The following is a 21,465-nucleotide window of genomic DNA, read 5'->3' as shown; positions in this document are numbered from 1 at the left end:
TCAGGAATTGGAGAACAAGGCACCTGAAAGCCTACACACAAAAGAACAGAGAAAAGAATGGAAAAATATGAGCAATGTCTCTGGGAACTTAAGGACAAAATGAAATGCAGAAATGTATGTGTCATTGGTGTTCCAGAAGGAAAAGAGAAGGGAAAAGGGGCAGAAGCAATAATAGAAGAAATAATAAATGAAGATTTCTCATCTCTTATGAAAGACATAAAATGACAGATCCAAGAAGCACAGCATACCCCAAACAGAATAGATCTGAATAGGCCTATGCCAAGACACTTAATAATCAGATTATCAAACGTCAAAGATAAAGAGAGAATCCTGAAAGCAGCAAGAGAAAAGCAATCCATCACGTACAAAGGAAGCTTGATAAGACTATGTGCAGATTTCTCAATAGAAACCATGGAGGCAAGAAGGAAGTGGGGTGATATATTTAAGATAATGAAAGAGAAAAACCACCAACCAAGAATCCTATATCTGGCAAAACTGTCCTTCAAATATGAGGAAGAGCTTAAAATATTCTCTGACAAACCGACAATGACAGAGTTTGTGAACAAGATACCTGCTGTACAGGAAATACTAAAGAGAGCACTACAGACAGGAAAAGGCAGGAGTAAGAGATTTAGAACACAATTTTGGGAGATAGTAGTACAGCAATGTAAGTACACTGAACAAAGATAACTGTGAGTAGGGTTGAAAGAGGAAGGTTAGGAACATGTGGGACACCAGAAGGAAAGAGGAAAGATAAAGACTGGGACTGTATAACTCAGTGAAACCTAGGGTGCTCAATGATTGTGATAAAAGGTACAAATATGTTTTTACATGAGGTAGAGCAAATGAATGTCAACATTGCAAGGTGTTAAAAATGGGGTGGGATTGGGGGAAAAACATAATCAATGCAAACTAAGACTACAGTTAACAGAAACATTGTATTATGCTTCCTTTAATATAACATAGGCAACATACCAAAGCTAAATGCAGATGGTTGGGGGGAGGGACATAGGGGAAGGGTATGGGACTCTTGGCATTGGTGATGTTGTCTGACTCTTTATTCTGTTAGTTTAATTTTATCTTTCCTTTTGTTGCTTCCTAGCTGTCAGGTTTTGTTTTGTTTGTTTTTCCTCTTTTTTTTTCTTTTTCTCCTGTCTCTCTACCTTCTTGACTCTTCCTCCTCCTTTGTGGAAGAAATGGAGATGTCCTTATATAGATAGAGGCAATGGTGGTGAAAATATGTGACTATACAGGGAACCATCGATTGTTTACTTAGGATGGAATGTATGGTGTGTGAACAAAACCATCTTTAAAAGAAATGGGTTGATGAAGAAACCTTGAGGGCACTATGTTGAGTGAAATAAGACAGACACATAAGGACAAATATTGCAGGGTCTCACTGATATGAACTAATTATAATATGTAAACTCATAGACAAATGTAAGTTATTAGGATATAGAACAAGGCTAAAGAATCGGGAGTGGTTGCTTATTATGAGCAGAATGTTCAACTAGGGTAAACTTAAACGTTTGGAAATGGACAGAGATGATGGTAGCATGTTGTGAGAATAACTAACAGTGCTGAATGGTGTGTGAAGGTGTTGGAAAGGGTAAGCTCAGAGTCACGTATGTCACCAGAAGGAAAGTTGGAGGTTAAAAGATGGGAACGTATAAAGCAGTGAATCTTGTGGTGGACAATGTCCTTGATTAACTGTACAAATATTAGAAATCTCTCTCATGAACTATAACAAATGTATGACACTATAACTAGAAGTTAATAATAGAGGGGCATATAGGAAAAAATATATACCTATTGCAAACTATATACTACAGTTAGAAGTGTTTTAACATTCTTCCATCAACAGTGACAAATGTACTATACCAGTAGTATGAATCAGTAATGGAGGGGGGTTGATTAGGGGTATGAGAGGATTTGAGTTTCCTTTTTTGTGTGTCTTTATTTGTTTTCTGGAGTAATGAAAATATTCTAAAAATTGAAAAAAATATTAACTGTGGTGATGGATGCACAGCTGTATGATGGTACCATGGGCATTGACTGTACACTTTTGATCTTTGAATAATTGTATGGTATGTGAACAATCTCAATAAAAAATAAATAAAAAATAAACATTTCACAAACATGTAGTGTCCATGATGGAAGGTGACCACTGGAGTCTTCAACTGAGGAGCTGTTTCAACACCCCATTAGAATTAAAGATGACTTTGAGTTTTTTGGTCAGTCTTAGAGTTGCTAAATTTGTCAGCTGTCAAGAATACTGCTTGGTACCAAAACACACCCATCTTAAATTTCTCTTTCCCTATTCAAGTTCAAGTTCCTCAGCACAGGGACCATGTTTCTATACCTCCAACACCAAACACAGTCCCTGTAATAAGAGTTGATGCTCAATACACACTTGCTGCATAAATGACCAAGAACTTTAATGTCACAGTCTCATCCCCATCCAGAAAGTCTCCTCGTGTTGCACATTAGGGCTCAGGCAGATTACAAACCTCCAGGACTCTTGCTGCATGTTAAGTGCTCAGCCTGGAAATTATTTTTATTTTCTGCTTTCCTAGGTGATAGAGAACACATAACATTTTTCTTAATCTCTGGAGTGGTTTTCGTGGCAGAAGCCTGGGGGGAGGAGTAATGTGGTTGGAGGAGTGGTTTCAGTTTTAAAGTTTTGAAGGTTAGTGCCAGAGGAGTTACAAATTTGTTCTTACCTTTGCCGATTCAACTCTACTCAACACCAGCCAACGTTCATCATTTTCTCTGAGATTCCAAGTAAACGGGTGAAGCTGGGTGCCTTAGGAATGGGTAAGGGGTGGCTGCTAGGTGGTGGGGAGGGGATATTTGCAGAGTTTGAAGTACTGTGTCTTTGCAGGTAAACAGGATTTGACTTTGTCCTGCACCTGAGACAGCTGCATGTCCTGCCTCCCATGGTGGAGGCAGGAAACAAAATCCCCGCATGTGGGGCAGGTGGTACTGACCTTGGGGGTTTTTACCCCTGAGTAACAGTGCTAGCTTTGCTGTGCTTACGTGCAGAGGAGTTTAGTCAGTTTTTCAGCAAGCACAAGACGATGGCTGGTGCATTCCAGGAAAACGGATAGAATTGGTGAGAACACATACACAGTCTCCGTAAACTTTTAACTTTTATTCCTGCCAATATATACTATGTTTTCTGCAAGAATTATTTTGAGTTAAATATAATTTAATGGAGATAAGGTATTTAAAATATAATTGTCAATTTAAAAAAAAATTGTGTCACAAATACAGAAAGAAAAAGAGCCAATAAACAAAACAAAATAAAACCCAAATAAATGAAAGAACAAAATCTCCTTAAGTTCTAGACAATGTATTTGTTCCTCTTCTTGCCCAGGTAGAAGCTCCCTAGAGCAACTGTTGGGAAAAGGCTACAGAGAAAAGGTAGTTATTGCACCAAGAGCATGCTTGTGATTCATAGCAGAAAGTCTATGTTCCAGTCAGGGCAGCCAAGGCTAAATAGAAATCATCAAAGTCGTTTTCTGTTTCATTGAGGTCCCAGGAAAACAGAGGCTTTTGGGATGTTTGAGGTTGCTAGCTAAGTGCAGTTGGATTTAATTTGCCTGAGACTTAGGCTTCACTAAGGTTTAAAAATAAGTATTCTCTTTGTCCGTGGTGTTCAATTGCAAGTATTCCAGAGTGCCTTTTTTGTAGCTGGCTATCCGTGTTGGTTTTCGGCTTCTTATCCCAGCAGCCTGTCTTTTCTGTAAAGAGCTGGCAATCATGTCGGAAAATTCTGCTTGCAGGCGTTGTTGATTCTCCCTGGAAAGGGGGCGGGGAGGCAAAATGGAACTTCTCAGCATATTCATACAGAATATCCCATAGCTCTAGAATAATCAGTTCAGTTCGCCAAATACTCATGGAATGCATTTCCTGTGCTAGACACTGCTAGACGCTACTAGACACAGGAAGTCCAAAAAATACAAGCCAATCCTTGCCTTTGATGAGGCTTAAAACTGTCATTCCTATGTGACAGTCATGATAGAATGAGCTGAATCTATTTCAAGCAGGAAATCATATTTCAATTTCAAAGGGAAACAACATGCTGCTAGAATTAGAAGGCACAGTTAGGAGCTAGGTTTGCACATGCTCCTGTAGGAAGTGGGAAAGAAATCAGGAGGTTGCTAGGTCCCTGTTGCATAACCCAGAAAACTTGGCCCCACAAAATTCTGGAAGTGTACGGTGTTGTTTGAGGAGGGTTCAGAATGGATTGAAGTCTTAAGAGCTTGGACTGGAGCTGTGGCACTCCTAGTAATGGCCCAGGACAGCTGTGCCCAGGGAACTGGTTTTGGCATCTCTACAGGCTTGGCATCTGTCTGGGGCTGGCATCTAGAAGTCTGTAACACAGGCTTTCTCTACCATGGCAACAGCCACAGACTGATAACTGCAATGTCTGCTCACACGCAACTGAGTGATAAGTGAAGTCACCTTTAGGAGAACTGAAAACTGTCAACTAGATCTGAAACCTTATCTTCTTCATCTCAGGGAGAACACAAACTTGATGTGAAGACCCGAACTGTGGCCTGGGGGTGGGGGAGATCTTGTTTCCATCAGGTGGCTCGGCAGTGGGATGTGGGCAGGGCTGGAAATGCAGGGTGCCTCTTTGCCTCCAGGATGCTCTCCTCTTGTCAGAACCAGAACTCAGGAGGTGACCTCTAAACTGACCTCTAAACTGAGCAAGACTGGAGACCCCAGTTTCTGATGGCCAGAGAAAGGAGGTGCCTAAACCCTCTCATGTGTAGAGCTTCTTACCTCATATTCAGTATATCACTGCCACCTGCAAAGCACTTGCCAACAATTAAATTGTCTATGTGTAAAACAACTTAAAGAGCCATGACCTCCAACTTCCCTCTCCCTGCCACCCCTGGCAGCTTACACAGTAGGAGGGGTTGGCAGATTGTACTCTTGGTCCTTCATCCCGGTCAGCCAGTAGGTGGTTTCAGTTCCTCTGCCCTAGTGAGACAAAAAGAAAGGGCAAAAAGAAAATGTGGACAATTTGTTGGCAGAGCAGAACTGTAGGTGAGTTTTCTTCCATTTTAATTTTGAGTTCTTGTAGTATTACTATTGTGATATTTTGACATATCTTTTGGGGGAAAAAGAGAAAACTCTACTTTGAAAGAACATGTCTGGTGAATGAGAGTCTTATTTTCTAAAAGGCACTTGGAAATAAAGATGTGTCTAGAGATAATGCAAATCATCTCAGGAACATGTGATGTTCTCAGTTGTTAGGTTGTATAACGCCTCTGTGAACACTGAATTAGCATCCGTTTCACCTAGGGGAAATAGAGTTCCCATGAGCCTCTGGTCACAGCATGTTTGCAAACCAGTCAATACATAACCTTGCTTTATGTGTGTTTCTGTTTAAAGACACCTTGTTTGATATCTACTGATATTGAACTCATGGCCAACAGCGCTAGAACTCATGCCTGAACAAAGCTTATCTAACACATGTATTTTCTCTGTACGGCACATCAAAGCCCTCTTGAATTTTAGAACACTAGACAGCGCTTCAACACTATGGTTGTGGACCATCTTAAACAGCAAAATCACCAAAAGCAAGCACAAGAATGTGAAAAACATGGCATTAACTATAACGCCAAGAGGACACTTGTTTATGGCACGAGAACAGAGACGAGGAGGCAGAGCCCCACATTGTTCAACCTCAGATGGGAACACGTGTGGGTTGGCCAATTCAAATTTTTTGCAGCTCTGCATGTATCTGTGAGTGATCACAAAGGTGCCATGACTGCTGACTTTGGGGTGACACAGTTTAGCAAGTATGTGAATTTGCAGATATGGAATCCATGAATAGTGAGGAATCACTGTGTGGAGGAAACGATGACACATGTTATAACATATTGGTCATGGTTCAAAATATCAAAGGGGCTGTGTGGAGTAAAGGAAATTTCTGAGTTCACCTTCTTCAGTGGTGGCTTCTCCTCCCGGGGGTAATGGGTGAGCACTGTGGGGAGTATAGAAAAGGATTTTTTATCTTCATGCTCCTCACCCTCACCAGCCACGGGATGACCAGCCTGGATGTCCAGTCTGAAAGGAGGTGGTCCACGTGCTTTTCTGTGCACTGCCTCTGTGGGTTCCTTACCTTTAAGTATGTTTCTCCTCTCACTTCATACAGGAACTGGCACTCAGTTCTCTTCAGAATGGCGATAGTGGAGCCACTTGCGTGAATCCTCAAGGCTGGTGATGCAAAGTGGATAAATAAAATCATGCACATTTTAAAATCTGTTACACAATCACATTGGTTTCCCTGTGATGCAGGTGTTGTTGATATCTTAGATATTTTTGTGAAAGAACGCATAAGAATAACATCAGTGGGATTCGGAATGTTATCACAATTGGAAGAAAGAGGACTTCCTGAATGCTGGGCCTCCTTGGGCTGGGCCCTGCAGACTCTCGTTCCAGCCCAGAGTGGAGGCCCCTGGGCCCCGGTTTGGATTTGGCTTGTGATGCCGAGCTTGAGAGCTGGGATTGGGTTTGGGGCCCTTTGTGAAAGTTCCAATAAATAGCTGAAGTGTTGGGGGCAGAAGGAAGACTCGGGAAAGAGTTTCAGGCTCTTGATTTTCTCCAATTTAACACTTCTGAGATACTGTTATCCTTCTGACAAATAAGTGGCGAGGGCATTCCAGTTCCAATTCACAGGTCCCCTGCCACACACCACCTTTCCCACTGTAGGTGCCTGGTAGTCACACCGTAAATAGTAACAATAGTAAGAATAATTGCAAGCCATATTAAAGGCCTCCCAGGTATCAGAGGCTTGCTAAGTGCTTATCATATATCACCTCAAATCCTCCCGGCAACTCTCCCTGCAAGGACGCTATCCCATTCTCAATTTATACCTTCTTCTTTTTGAGGTTTAGAAAGATCGGGTCACTCCCTGCTACCCCTCCCTCCAACTTACAGAGCCAGTGATTACCACAGATAGGATTTTTAACCCAATTCTGTCTGACCCCAACCTTGTTCTTTCCTTTGCAACATGAATTTTCCAATACAAGCTAGTTATAAGCTAGTAGCAGATTATCAGTAGACTGCCAAGGTACCATTTTGCCCGTTGTGTTTTTGTAAGTCCCGCCACCCATAGCTACCAAGGTTTCTTTCTCTCTTCTATATATTTCCCTTACTGTCACCATCATTGGGATTTGTTGAGCATCAACCATATGCAGTGCACTGTAACTACCTTGCCAGGAAAATGTGTTATAGGCTTTTGTGTAGAACAAATACTTAGATTTTTCTTTACTAAAACCAATTCCGAGAAAACCAAATACAAGAGGAATAGAAAAATGAATCAAGGTAGAGATACTCCATATCTAACCCACTAATTTTTTTTTCTAACTTACATGGATCTATGCTAAAGTACATGCCATTCCAGGTGGAACACAACTGAATGCAATGCAAATGAAACAAACAAACAAAAATAACAGTAATAGTCTAAAACTGAGCAAAGAAGGATGAATAAAAGAATGATTAGTAAACAACAACAAAAGCAAATGTAGCAAGGGCTGGAATGACGTAGGATCACTTCCAGCCAATGTGAAGGGCCATTCTTCGTTTCACTGGTGCTTTGTATCTCCTTATTGTGCATTTTAGCCTACAGCTCCCCTCTACTAGAAGACAGGATCTTTGTCCTCTAAGAAAAACAATTTCCATTCTTACGGAGGCCGGTGGATTCCATCCTAGAGGCTGTGTTGACAGTATCTCCAAATAGGCAGTATCGTGGCATCTTGATCCCCACCACTCCTGCAGCACAAGGACCTGAAATGGAGGACAGAAAGTAGCAAGTGGAGGCAATGGAAATTGCAGCTTGGAGTGAAGATAGGAAAGCCTCCTCTGGGTCAAATGCTGAGTATTCATGTCATGGAGAAGTGGCTGAGGGTGTGGAATATGAGCTGTGACTTTTGCCTTAAGTGGATGTCTCTAAGGAGAGAAGCATCATTTTTCCATGTATGATTTCAGCAGATATTTTGCTCTAGCACAGAAAAATACATTTGTACTAAACAAGAAGACACACTGCTCCAAAAATCCAGGTCACAAAGTTGGGAAGTCCTTCTTATATGTTTAATGTTTTAAATAGAAGGCTCTCAGGAAGGATGAAGCCTTTCCCTGCTTGCTTACTGTATCAAGTCACACAACCCTTAACTCCAGATTGCTGGAGGGCACAGTAGGCTTGAAGGCAAAATGGCCCAAGTCTATTAAATTTAATTTTATTTTAGTCAGGGTGGCATTTCTGGGGTTTGTGGCATGACCCAGAGGACAGTCACTTGGCAACATCTTCCCTAAGCCTTTCTTGGGCTGGCTGAATGCAGCTGGATAGAGGAGCATGCAGGTCAAGACAAGCAACACAAGGCAATGCAAGACTGTGTTCTGTGGGACAGTAGGCAGGAAAGAGGAGTTGCTCAACCAAGTATTTGCATGGAATGACTGAATGCAAGTAGTTTTTAGAAGTTAACAATTAACTCAGAAACTGTAAAACTGGGTTTTGGGTAGAGGTAACTACTGATATTCTAGCTGGCTTATTGGGTTTTAATCTATATGAGTTTCTCAGATTTATCTTAGAAATACTTTGGGTTTATGAACTTTTTAAAAAAAATCACAATACTTGAGCTTCCCTCCGTGCTGAGCCCTTCTCCATCAGTTCTGAAGAAAAAACAACAAACAAAACATAAACCAAAAACCGAAACAAACCTACAGGAAGGGAAGGAGCAGTAGAGGCAGCTACCTGATCAGGTGATCTCTAAGCTCCCCAACCATACCTGGCCTTGTGTCAAGAATACTAGGTCTATTCACAAAAATGAAGTGATAAAGGTGGGAGTGGCCTGGTAATGGACAAGTCCCTGCAGATGTATGTTCTGTTCTTGATTCCCAAGATTTATCTTTGAACCTTTTGATTTCACAGGCCCAAACCCCTCCAGGTATGAAATGACCTGAAGTCTTCCTGGTGGTAACTGCAGACATTTAGCAGGTCATGGGGAAAATGGACTGGGCCAGGACCACAGCTCCGTTCTCATAGCCTAGGTTCAGTCAGTCCTGCTGCCATTCCTCCCTCCAGGCCTGGGAATTTGTGATGGGTCAGAAAAGAATATGCTGCTGGTGTGGCCAGGGAGATGCCCAAGAAGTCCCCCATGTGTATATGGAAACATCTGTGGCACTAGGCCATGGACGTGATTAGTGAAGGCCACGGTTTTGTCCCTGGCAGTCAAAGATGCAGCAGTTTTTAACTTTTTTCTATTTACTGTCACTTTGAGAATCTCACCAATTCATTATTCATTCAACAAATATTTACTCTCAGGATCTGTGCTAGGCACTGTGGACACAGGATGACATCTGCAATTTCAGTTTTCTGGTCATTGCCACAAAACCTGGTGCCATCTCTCAGATCATACATATTTTGGATCCTCTGTGAGGCTTGGAGGGCAGGGAAAGGAGCAAGAAGTTATAGGGATATGTGCTTTAGTTTAACACAAGGAAAAGCTGCCTTGCAATCACAACTATTGAATAATAGAGTGAGTTGGCTTGGGAAATCATGAGTTTTCTGGGAGTCCTGAAGTTATTCTAAAAGTGGTTATACAATTATTTAATCTTGGGAAATGTAAAGACAATTTATGCTCTGCACAGGATTAATCTATATGACTTCTGAGTTCCTCTCTAACTACGTTTTTCTATGGTATTTGTAACTCATCTTCTCAAATCCCTCAGCTCAAGTCTGGGCAACTTTCATGGTTTTTGAAGTGGCCTGTATTCTTTCTGTACTATTGGAAGAAAGGTGGGAGGGGATAAAAAGGAGAAACATAAATGCCCTTTTATTATAAGAAGTTGTCCAGCTAGTCCCCAGATAATCTAATCCACTTAGATTTCCATAATATTTAGTGGAAAAAATATACAGAGTTTGGAGGCTAAGGGAATGGGGAGGAGATAAATGAAATTGTAAATATGATGACTTAAATAGGAAGCCCAAAGCTTCTTGTTTCAGCAAGCAGTTGGCTGGTTATCATTCCAAGAGTCAAAGGTGCTGTCAAAAGTGTTTTCTAAGCTCTCTAGTGACTGGTTCTAAATATATCAGGATGGGCCCTCAAATCTGGCAGACAGAATTCAAGAGTAAACCTCATATGAAAATCGATCACATTTGAAGACCCTCTATCCGTGCTGGTTTTAGGAGGTGCACAGAGACGCATATGGTACCAGAGTGAACTCCAATGCGAATCCATATCGGCAGGCCAGGAAGATGCTCCAACTCAAAGGTCCCCATGAAGCTGAGGATATCCAAGGCCATCTTGGCAATGTCTACTGCATGCCGATTGCCATTTCTCTTAGGCAAACCGCTAGCCACCATGTAGGCATCGCCAATGGTTTCCACCTGTGGAAAGTGTTTCTCGTTAGTGGATCTACCCTTTTGAAAGGCACAGAAATTAAGCAGAAGCAGTTAATCACGTATCAAACACGCAAGTTTATTGGCAATTCAGTACGAACATAGCCCCATAACACCTTTAATGGGGCCAGTTCAAGACCAGTCTATGCTGATTTCTTCCAGGTTTTAACGGTTTTATAGTCTAGTTAAATGAATGATAAAACAGCCATAAAGAATTTAAACCACATAAAAGTACTTAATAAGAATATAAATCATCCAGATGTGGCAATTCTATTAATGTTTAAATAACCTGATGGATTTTATGCAATTTATGCAAATGTCCTTTGACTCCAGGAGAGAAAACATTAATGTTTTCTAATGGATTGCCAATGTTTTACTAAATTTATCTAAGAACATCCTTAATTACCAGAAAAGTCATCTTTATCACTTATCATTTTTCACATACTATTCAACCAAAGATAACTGTAGGTTCCTCCAAGACATAATACACATTCTTGTTGTATGAAGATTCCAATCACTTTTCCTGTAATAAGCAGTAGATTAATGTTAATGGTATCCTGTAAGCATTATTCTTTGATGAATGTCTTCCTCTTTAATTTTATTTGCATAATGATATGCATAGTTCTGCATTTGTTGGTTAGTTAACTCCTTTTTGCCAACTTTCTCTAAAATGCATTATCACTTTCTACCCTTTGGGAACTATTGTTAATTTGGCTCTCTGGGCTCTATATGGTGGGGAATGGACTAGAACAAACCCTAAAGGGGACATCCTCTCTGTTGATTATTATTAACAGATTATTTTATTAGTGTCCTCTAAACTTTATTTAAGGAATTACAATGTTTCAGTTACATTGTTATCTCAATAATCTTTACAATAATCCATTGAGTTAGGTATTATTTTCATCCCCATTTTACAGATAGGTAAACTGAGATTTGGTGAAGTAAAATATGTCTTATGAGGTCACACGGTTGGTAAGGGGAAAACTGGAATCTGAATGCAGGTGTCTAATTCTAAAGTTACTTAATCTATATGCTCTACTGCTTTTCCAATATGAAAATGTGGGAATTCAATTCTTTTTTACTCTTCTGAATCACACGTTATTATCCCGGAACTGGTCAGCACTCTAGTCAGATTATAGATCCAGTTCTGATTATTACAAAATGCTCTTCCTGTTCTACTTTACTCTTCTTTGAATGATGTTTGCTAATCTTTCTATTTCAATAATAACAGCAACAAAAAGGTAACAGATGAACTGATTCCTGTTCTGCTGATTATAACTGCTTTTCTTCTCAGCTTCATTTGTAATCAGCTAAACACTGTCCATTTTTGGAGAAGATTTGAGAGTTTGCCATTTTCTCTAAATTTACTGCTCCAAGTTCATTCCTGCTCAACTTTGTTTCTTTCATCTTGCTTCTAAAATTACATGGCCATTTTGACTTCTGATCCTTCTTATTCTTCTGCTTCTTTTCACTTATAGGTTGGATTCAACCATCAGTTCATTAAATCTTAATTTAGAGAGGACAGAGCATGAGTCATAACAAGAACAACCAGTTCTGACTCTGATGAAGTGGTTACCTTGTAGACATCATGGTGATCAAGAATGTGGTCGAAACTCTTATAGATGTCGTTAAGCATGTCCACCACTTCCATGGGGGTGCTGTATTTGCAGATGGTAGTGAAACCTACAATGTCACTGAAGTAGATTGTAACTTCCTCATATAGTTCAGGCTCCACAATGCCTTTCTCCTTCAGAGACTTTACCACGAGCCTAGAGGAAGAAGGAAAAAATTGTGCCTTCAACATCAGTAAATTTTTTCTTTTATTACATAAATCTTTGAAACAGAGTAGTTGGTAATTGTCTACCAGGAATTCTAGAATTTGGGATTTCCCATGAATTAGGTGGTCAGGAAGCAAAGACAGGTTACATATACCATATACATGAAAGTATAATACACAGATATGTGTAAACACATGAACAAAGATGAGTAGGTTCAGTACTAACTTAGTATTTGATTATTAACCAGGATACCTACATATACATGACCCTAATACTTACATAACCTAATACTACATATATGTGCTTGCCCACTTTTTACCTCTCTATTGATAAATCAGCTTCTTATCAATATAGCTCTACACCCTGAAGCTGAGCAGGCTGTGCCATTAATAGCTTGAATCCCTGTAGCTGTCACATCTGACATTCTCACCAGAGTCAATAGTGTTACTTTGCTGGCATATTTAACATGGCATTATTTAATATGACCACGAAAGCACAAAGCATTTAAAATTTAATTTTGATGTATTCTGAACCAAAACATATTTGATATATTATTGGTTCCTCTAAAAAGTAAAGTCAATCACCATGTAAAGACAAGTTAAAACTGATAAAAATTGGGCAAATATGTATGTGTATTAGGATTGTATATGTATTAGGATTATAGGTACACAGGTATTAAAGTTAATTATCAAATAGACATCAAAAGCAACTTAGATTATCTATGTTGAAGAGACATACAGGAGCAGTATATCAAATCCAGAATTAAGAGAGAAGAACTACAAGAGAGGACTCCATACTTCCTTTATAGGCCAAGTTGCCTTTTCACTGAGAGAAGTTGGGTGGCGGCTGACATGAGACTGGAAGTTCCCTCGTGTGCCTTTGGAATCACTTTGTGTTGGACCTGAATATGGAACCACTAGAATCAGAACCTGACAGCTGGGAGGTGCCAAAGAAGCCACTGAGAATGAATCTTAGACCTGAGGTCTAAAATGGAAGTGTGACTTTCAAAAGGCCCCACAGCTGACTAAGGGCAGAGTCGGGAGGAGAACTCAGCAAAAGAATTGGTCTTTTTATTGCACCACACTTCCTCCACAGCTCAGGCTTGGGATAGTCAGGTGTGCTGAGTAAAGTGAAGGAAAAATGCCTGGCACTCTCCTCAAAAACAGCTGATGATCAACCACAAGGACTCACAACCCTCATTTCGAGAACTGCCAGAGCATGGAGGGGAGTGTTTTCAATTGGTACAGTGACAAAATTTGGGAACAGTGAAAAACACCCCTTTGGTGTGGCTCCTGGCATTTCTGGGGTGGTTATTCTTAATATGCCCATTAAAAGAACGTAGTGTGTTTTGGAGGCTAAATAGATGTAATAGATGGAAAATGATGCATTACCCAAAGAGAGAAACCAAGGTGGATAGATGATGAGTTTTGATAACAAGTTGTTGCTGACACAGGCAGAATTAGTATACAGATTAGCTGTCTTTAAAAGGCTTACCACAAGGAGAAGATCTTTTTTTAATCTATTTGAAACCCCAAGAGATTTTGTTATAATAAGTGTTTAAGTAGTATCTGGGTCCTACCTGTAGCCTTGAGTTTATTTACGTTTTTGCTGTAATTTTTTCTTTTTGAGTCCTCTGGTTATCATTCATGCACATTTTAGTTTTATTTTTCAAATATAAAGAATTTTTATATAAACCATCAAAGTGAGCTGCCCTGGAGTCATGGTAGAGTGAAGAGACTTGTGTAATAAGACCTTCATCAATCCAATTAAAAACCTGCCTTCTAGTGGTCAAAGTTGCATGTTGAACCAATTCTAAGAAAAAGCTCAATGGGGAACCGGCTCCTTCAAATCATTTGAGGGTAAGGATTGGTTAAAACCACCAATGTTGAAATCCTGGGAAGACAGCCAGGAAGTCAGGATGTTGTTCTCCTCACCAGTCAGGAAGGTCAGAGAGGGAACGATGCATTATATAACTAACCTTTATGGAGTTCTGACAGATTGCCATCCCTGAAGTGAATATTGAGGACCCTAGTTTATTCCCAGGGATATTCCCAGCCCATTCTTAGGCCCTCTGAGGGCTAGGGAGCCTGCATTCGGCTTGCAGCAGGCCCAGAAGGCTGAATGGGCACGTGTGTAACCCCTACCTCTTCACTCAGGCTTGTAGAAAAGAAACTATTTCTTTATTTAGAACACAGTCATATAATCTCAAAATCTCTCCTTTATTTGTATAGAACCGATATTCTAAATTAAGCAAGAATTCAAAATAAAATAATAATACAAATAATATAAGAACCATGTATATTATTTCTATGTATAAAAATGTATAATAATAACAATGTATAATAAAAAACCATTTATTATGATAACTGCATATAATAATAACCATGGCCATTCCAGGCACTGTGTGACGCACCTTTTATTCTGCACATTATCTCAAGGTATTCTTAGAGCCACACTGTGATGCAAATGGGAAACTGAGGCTTGAGCATCTAGGTGACTTGCCCAAGATTGCATGGCAGTAATGTATGGTGGAATCATGGTTTGAAGTCACCTGACCTCAATTCCCATGATTTAATCCAGTGTCTGACTTCCTAGACTATTCTTAATCTAATAAGACAGTTTATTTTACTTGAATGAGACGAGAACATTACTTCTCACTTGTGTACAGCAGTGGGCTGGCCCCTAGCTCTTCAGATTTTAATGATTTGCTTATCTTAGCATACCTCAGTCATTACTCAAGTAACCATGCTTATAGAACTTTAAACGGAGGCTGTCCTTGGCCTGCTGTTTGGGGCTTTATACCACACTTCCTTTCTCTTCACAACATTACAGCATGTGGATGCCACCGCGGTGAGACATCTGATACGTGTTCCCCACCACCTCCAGTGAAGACTGCTTCTGCTTCTTGTTACTTGGCTTCTACCAAGGAGGAAAAATGAGAGCAAAGACTAACAGTACTTAAAAGTGCCTTATGTTTCATATATTCCTCAGGCAAAATTAATTTCCATTTTGAGGCTGAGCAGAGACAGTGGCTTGCCTAAGGTCACAGACTTAAAAAAGTGCAGATAGATGCAGGAGGCCCAGTTCGTCTAACTCCAAAGTCAATGCTTCCTCTGTGGCACCACACGGCCATTAGAAAATAACCTCTTCTATTTAGAATACAAACCAGAACAAGGCTTACCAGGGTACATGCATTCTAAACTCAATAATCTACTGACATATTATGCAAAAGGGAACAATTTTATTTGAAGACAAAAAAAAAAGCTAGACAGATATGCTGATGCGTTCAGCTCTTAGCTATGAGGCACGGCTGTGGAATCTTGTTAAACCTCCTGAGCAGAAAGACTTGCCTTACCTTGGGAGCAACATGAAGTTAAGCCTGTCAGCTCTGTCCCTCTCTGCCTTGTACAGCTGAGTCCTTTCCTCCACCAGATGCTCCAGATTCCGAGAATATAGCTGTAGACGTCGGATCAAGGTATCCATATAACTTTCATTTTTTTGGTCATGAAAAAGGCTGTAAGTGGTAATAGATAAAGAACTCTCACACATTATTAAGAAAACATGAAGATACAGTAAATCAGTGGCCAACTTTTTTTTTTTTAAAGTAAAAAAATAAAAATGGCCAACAGACATAACTAGAAAAATTTAACCTCAGGAGAAATCAAAGAAATAGAAATGAAAATAAGATTAAAAAAGAAAAATAAATGTTAGAATGATGATAATCAACATTGTAATAAGGTGGGAAAGTAGACTGTACAACCTTTCTGGAGGGTAATATGGCAAAATGGGTCAAAAGCTTTATGGATGCACACCTAGAGACCCATCAATTCTACCTCTAAGAATTATTCTAAGGAAACAACTGTGAATGTGTTCAAGGTTAACTTCAAAGAAAGGCACAGCATTTTTTACAATAGCAAACATGTGAAAATAACCTAAATGTATCAAACTAGAGTAGTTAAAATATTATGGCACAATGGAAAATAACAATGGTTATTATATTCCAACTATTAGACTAGTTAAATGCTCAAAGATGCTTCCTCTATGTTGTTAAGTGAAAATAATCAGTTTACAAAACAGCAAAAATTATAATTCCAGGTGGTATTTTCACTTTGCTTATTCATAGTTTCTAAATTTTTAACAACCAATTTGGAATAAGAGGAATATCCAAAAAAGAAAAATATTAAAAGGCTCTAGAAATGATAAACTGAAGTGTGAGAGGACCAAAAAAAAGCCAGGCCAAGCCTTATGGCTCATGCGTTCCTCAGAACAGAGAGCCACAGAGTCAGGGTCCTAAAGGATAAGACCTAAATCTGGCTGATTTGTTAAGCCAAGGAGACGTAGATGGGATGCCAGCTTTTTCTGACCCTGCTAAGTCTGACAAGTCTTGGCGGGGGCTCGATGAGGATGCACACACTCCTGAGGTCTTCTGGAGTTGTGAGGATCAGAGATGTTTATGGCATTTCATTATTAACAATAAATTAAACCACGCTTGCCCTCAAGGAGAAGATGGCCTACGTCAAAATCACCCAGGGTGGGGAGAGATGCTTGTTAAAAAATTCAATACATTTCTGAGCCCCACTTAGACCTACTGAATGAAAATTTCAGGGCTGGAGAGTAAGACACTGAATTCTTTTAAAATGCTTCCCAGGCAGTCTTACTTGAAACCACTAGTATAGAGTCTATTTGAATGGAGTGGGTGAAGATGCAAGAGTAAGGGATGAAAATGGATTATTCATTATCTTACACTATGATGAATTAATTCAATTAAAGCAGTTTTCTCTACCTTGACTGAATATTTTAATCACCGAGGAAGTTATTAAAAATCTTAATGCCCAGCCTGCACCCCAGACCAATTACTCCAGGCTATAGGGTTAGGGCCCAGGCATCAGCATTTTGAAAGATCCCCCAGTGATCCTAATATGTGGCTAAGTTTGAAAACCACTGCAGGAAAGGGGCCCAACTTATCTACATGAGCTTAAATTTCTTCGGAACAGGTCTGTGAAGGAGTGGAAAGGGAGCAAAAATTAAACCCTTTATACTTTCCTGCTCCGTTCCCACAACTGACAGGTTAGTTCTACCAGTCAATGACTGCTACTTCCATTAACTTCACTCCACCTCCACTTCAGCCCTGGGCTTTTAGACTTGTTAAGTATCTGAATCTTTTGACCTAATGAAAACTACAGAAGTTTGGAGCTAGAAGGAACTGTAGCAATTATCTTATTCAACCCAATTTTACTAACAAGAAAACTGACACCCAGGGAGGGTATGATTTGCCCAAAGTCCCATAGCAAGCTATTATCATATCCTCGTCTAGGCACTGGATCTCCTATTTCTTAGTCCAGTTTATTTTCCCCACTCCACACAATATCTAACTGAAAACATGGGAAATCTAGAATCCAAACTGACTGGATCATTGTATGATGCTATTCTTAATTTTTTTGACCCAGAAATATGCTTTGATTCATGACGCAAGTCTTATGTACTTAGGCCAAGGTTGGTGATCTTAAAATTATAAGATCTTAAGAGACCTGCTTGTCTTAACAATTTTTGGGGGTTTTACAGATATTCCCAGAGCCCATGCCAGACTTCTAAATCCTAATTATCTGCAAAGGTGCCCATGAACTATATTTTTGATGAATAACTTTTTGATCAATCAGAATTTGTTTTTTAACCAGACAAGTTTTTATCTTTAACTTTTCAAGTGATTATTTTCCTAAGAAATCATTTGTTAGTCTCCATCTCATTCTAATTCGTTTGAGACAGGCATTGCCAGCTGTTTTTTCTTTTTTTTTTTCCCTCTGCAACAGACATACTCGTTTTTAGGTGCCACTGAATGTCAACTATTATTAGAACAATCTGAAATTAGTGCAAAAAAATGAAAACTGTAGCAATACCCAAATATCTTGGCCAGTGTATTTTCAATTTTCTTGAAATCTGGTCTCTTTTCTGGATCTTCCTCCCAACAGCTCTTTACAAGTAGATACACCTGGAGAAAAGACTGATTAGCTAAGGAAGTGGTGTGCTCAATCAAGATTGAATCCTATATTATTACATTCCACAATGGGAGTATATAAGGCAGGAAGTATTTTAAAAATATTTTCAAGTCCGACAGTGAGGATAAGTGATCGGCAGTTCTCTGCAATTTCTGTCTCAGGCATCTCCACTAGCCTGACCTTACCCCACCTTTCTGTCCGGTCCTAAATTAATGAAAAAGGTGATATCAATTGGATGAGGCTGGGTGGAAGGGAGAGACAAATGCTCCAGGGTAGTTTGCAGGGTTTTTGTTGGGTTGGGCAAAGGATAGTTAGACTTGGGTGTGTAAAAGACAAGTGACTCTAAATAGAGTAAGACTCTACAGCAGTGGTTCTCAACCACTAGATGTGGTTTTCTTCAGAGGGGGATAAGAGGAGCAAAAAGTACATTTCTCTTTATTGTTTTTGAATGTTGGGATACTTCTTTGAAAATTGGAAGATAGTAATTATGAGCCTGAAAAGGGTATCCCCATGAACATCTTGCTATTTTAGCTCCTAAAAACTGGGAACATGATGTGTGCCTAGGCAGCCAGCTCTTTCCTGAGGTGGGGGAGGTGGAGAAGGGCATGAGGTGCATGGGAGGCTGGTAGTGGCTCCCAAGGTTGTATGTCCATGTCCTCATCCCTGGAACTTGTGAATGACCATATTTGGAAAAGGGGTCTTTGCAGATGTGATTAAGGATCTTTAGATGGGCAGATTATCCTGGTTTATGAGGATGGGCCCTAAATGCAATCACATGTATCCATGTAAGGGGGGGGCTGAGGGAGAAGAGACATCCAAAAGAGGAGGAGGCAGAGATCAGAGCGATGTGGCTGCAAGCCAAGGCATGCCAGCAGCCCCCAGAGGCAGAAGAGGCAAGGACTAGATCCTTCTCTAAAGTCTCAGGAGGGAGTGAGGCATTGCCAACACCTTAACGTTGGACAGCTGGTACTGGTCTTGGACATCTAGTGTCCAGAACTGTGAGAGAACAAATTTCTGTTGTTTTATGCCACCAAGTTTGTGTTAACTTGTTCCAGCAGCCACTGGAAACTAAAAAGGGTTGGGAGGGTGGGGTTGCACTCACTTCCAGCTCTTTTTCCTCTGCTGTTTCAAGGAACAGATCTGGACGGAAGGGTTTCAGGTCACTGGAATTTTGCACTCTGAAAATCTTCTCTGATGGAATGAGAATAATTCAAATTACATGAGAGAAGGCAGCATGAAGACGTTTCAGCAGCAGACACACTCTGAATTGGTTCACCCACCCTTAGCCTTCCAGAGCCCAGGCCAGCACTCACTAGATAAACACTGAATGAGTAAATGAGCCATCAGATGAAAGTGTCTTAAACCCACTTATACCCAGGAGGTTACCTTAAGTTAAGGCTACTAACCATTTACAACTCACCACAAACCCCACTGCCTTCAGTGGGCATCCTCTGTCCAGCACGCTGGCCCAGCCCTACCTCCCTTAGCCATCTCCTCCAGCCCCAACCCCACTTAAGAGCTTGCACATAATAAGTGCTCATTAAGTAAAAACTAAATGAATGAAATTAATTGCCCCCATGAGGATCTGTGACAACAATAGTAGCTCTTCTCTTAGTATGAACTAAAATAAGTATGCCATTCTGCTAGAGTTATCAAGTTCAGGTGTCAGACACATTTCTCCCACTGGGATCAGGAGGAAAGGGGGGAATTGTAAGGGAAGATTCTTTGACTAACAATAATATTGACAATAAGGATGCCTAGCAGTGATATATTGTCTTTTGCTCTTAAAGGCATTCCAACATTTAATCCTTCTAATACCCTGGGAAATGTGGCATGCAGATGTGTCATTTCTTTTGCGGATGAAGAAACTGAGCTGTGGTCACTGATCTGTGTCTCGGTCAGCTTTGAAGGCAGGTTGGCTGGCTCCTGGTGGGGGCAGCTGGAGGGGTTAAGAATCTTACCATTCTGGTCCCGGCAGCTCAATGTGTAGAAAGTTTCTCTCCTCAGGATTATCTCCTGTGCAATGATCCCGTAGCTGTACACGTCTCCTTTCTGAGAGATGCTGTCTTGGCGGAGGTGTTCTGGAGCTGTCCACAGGTCTGAGCATTCAGCCATTGAGAATGCAAATTGAGGGGGTGTTATGGGTTGAATTGTGGTCCCCCCAAAAGACACAAGTCCTTACCACCAGTCTTGTAAATGTGACCTTGTTTGGAAATAGGATCCTTGGGGGTGTGATTAGTTGCGATGGAGTCAAACTGGAGTAGGGTGAGCCCTAATCCAATATGACTGGTGTCCTTATAAGAAGAGGAAATTTGGACACATATGGAGGCACCTATTGGAGTTAGGCTGCCACAAGCCAAGGGATGCCAATGACTGCCAGCAAATCACCAGTAGCTAGGAAGAGGCAACGAAGGATTCTCTCTTACAGGTTTCAGAGGAAGCATGGCCATGCCAACATCTAGATTTCAGACTTCTAGCTTCCAGAACTGTGGGACAATGAATCCCTGTTGTTTTAAGCCATGAGTTTGTGGTCTTTTGTGATGGCAGCCCTAGGAAACTAAGACAGGGTGAGCAGCCCACAGGTCTCCAACACGCCTTTGTTCTTTAAGTCCCTACACCATCTGCCCTGAATATGGCTAGCCTTAAATTTATGTGGTCCCTAACTTTTGAAGAGTTTATGCTAATGCTCATGCTAGGAGGTAGAACAAAAACTCTACTTTTAAGCTGACAATACAGTGCCAGGATTTGAATGAGGTCGTATGGTAATATCTCTGCCCAAAATGCTAGGATCATAGTTTTGAAAACCCTCATGGTCTACCTAGAAGAGGGTCTGGTGTATCATAAGGAAATATTTGTTGAATGAATGCAGTAGAATATGAGAGACTGGGGATTTCAATAGATTAAGGGACATAAGACAAGGACCTGTGAAAGGCTTTGAAAATAAATAAATATAACTTTCATATATAGTCACCAACAGAAAATAAAGACAGCACATCTAAGCAAATAGACAATCTCTGATATTTTCTAGGCATGCCACACTGGCAGTCTCTAAATCTGCTTTCTCCCACAGAGGTGTTTACTTTGGTTCCTGCCATATTCTTTTTTAAAAAACTATACATATATAAAATTTACTCAGAGTTTACTACTGTCCCTCCCACATCCCCTTGCTTTACACCTGTTCCACGTCACACAAATGAAATGCTCCTGTGTTCTGTGTTTGGTTCCTATAGGCAACTGTGTTTGGGAACCCTATTACGTATCATATTTAGTAATT

The 21,465-nt window shown here is 40.4% G+C and overlaps 1 protein-coding gene across 2 annotated transcripts in view; it reads right to left on the bottom strand.

Moving 5' to 3' along the window:
* Nucleotides 1-3,347: 3,347 nt before the first annotated feature.
* Nucleotides 3,348-21,465, bottom strand: part of GUCY2C (guanylate cyclase 2C) — a 60,749-nt gene continuing 42,631 nt past the window's right edge. For both annotated transcript variants that reach the window (XM_037846317.1, XM_037846318.1), the window contains exons 18-27: nucleotides 20,153-20,290; nucleotides 19,294-19,382; nucleotides 18,093-18,184; nucleotides 15,554-15,712; nucleotides 11,997-12,189; nucleotides 10,234-10,408; nucleotides 7,711-7,809; nucleotides 6,143-6,237; nucleotides 4,919-4,995; nucleotides 3,348-3,804 (exon numbers count right to left, since the gene is read on the bottom strand). In XM_037846317.1, coding sequence (XP_037702245.1) covers nucleotides 3,630-3,804; nucleotides 4,919-4,995; nucleotides 6,143-6,237; nucleotides 7,711-7,809; nucleotides 10,234-10,408; nucleotides 11,997-12,189; nucleotides 15,554-15,712; nucleotides 18,093-18,184; nucleotides 19,294-19,382; nucleotides 20,153-20,290 — 1,292 coding nt within the window. In that variant the 3' untranslated portion in view covers nucleotides 3,348-3,629. The remainder of the gene's footprint in view (nucleotides 3,805-4,918; nucleotides 4,996-6,142; nucleotides 6,238-7,710; nucleotides 7,810-10,233; nucleotides 10,409-11,996; nucleotides 12,190-15,553; nucleotides 15,713-18,092; nucleotides 18,185-19,293; nucleotides 19,383-20,152; nucleotides 20,291-21,465) is intronic.

The sequence above is a fragment of the Choloepus didactylus genome, chromosome 8, assembly GCF_015220235.1.
Source record: "Choloepus didactylus isolate mChoDid1 chromosome 8, mChoDid1.pri, whole genome shotgun sequence".
Classification (NCBI taxonomy): Eukaryota; Metazoa; Chordata; class Mammalia; order Pilosa; family Megalonychidae; genus Choloepus; species Choloepus didactylus.
This window is presented reverse-complemented; position numbering and strand designations above follow the sequence as displayed.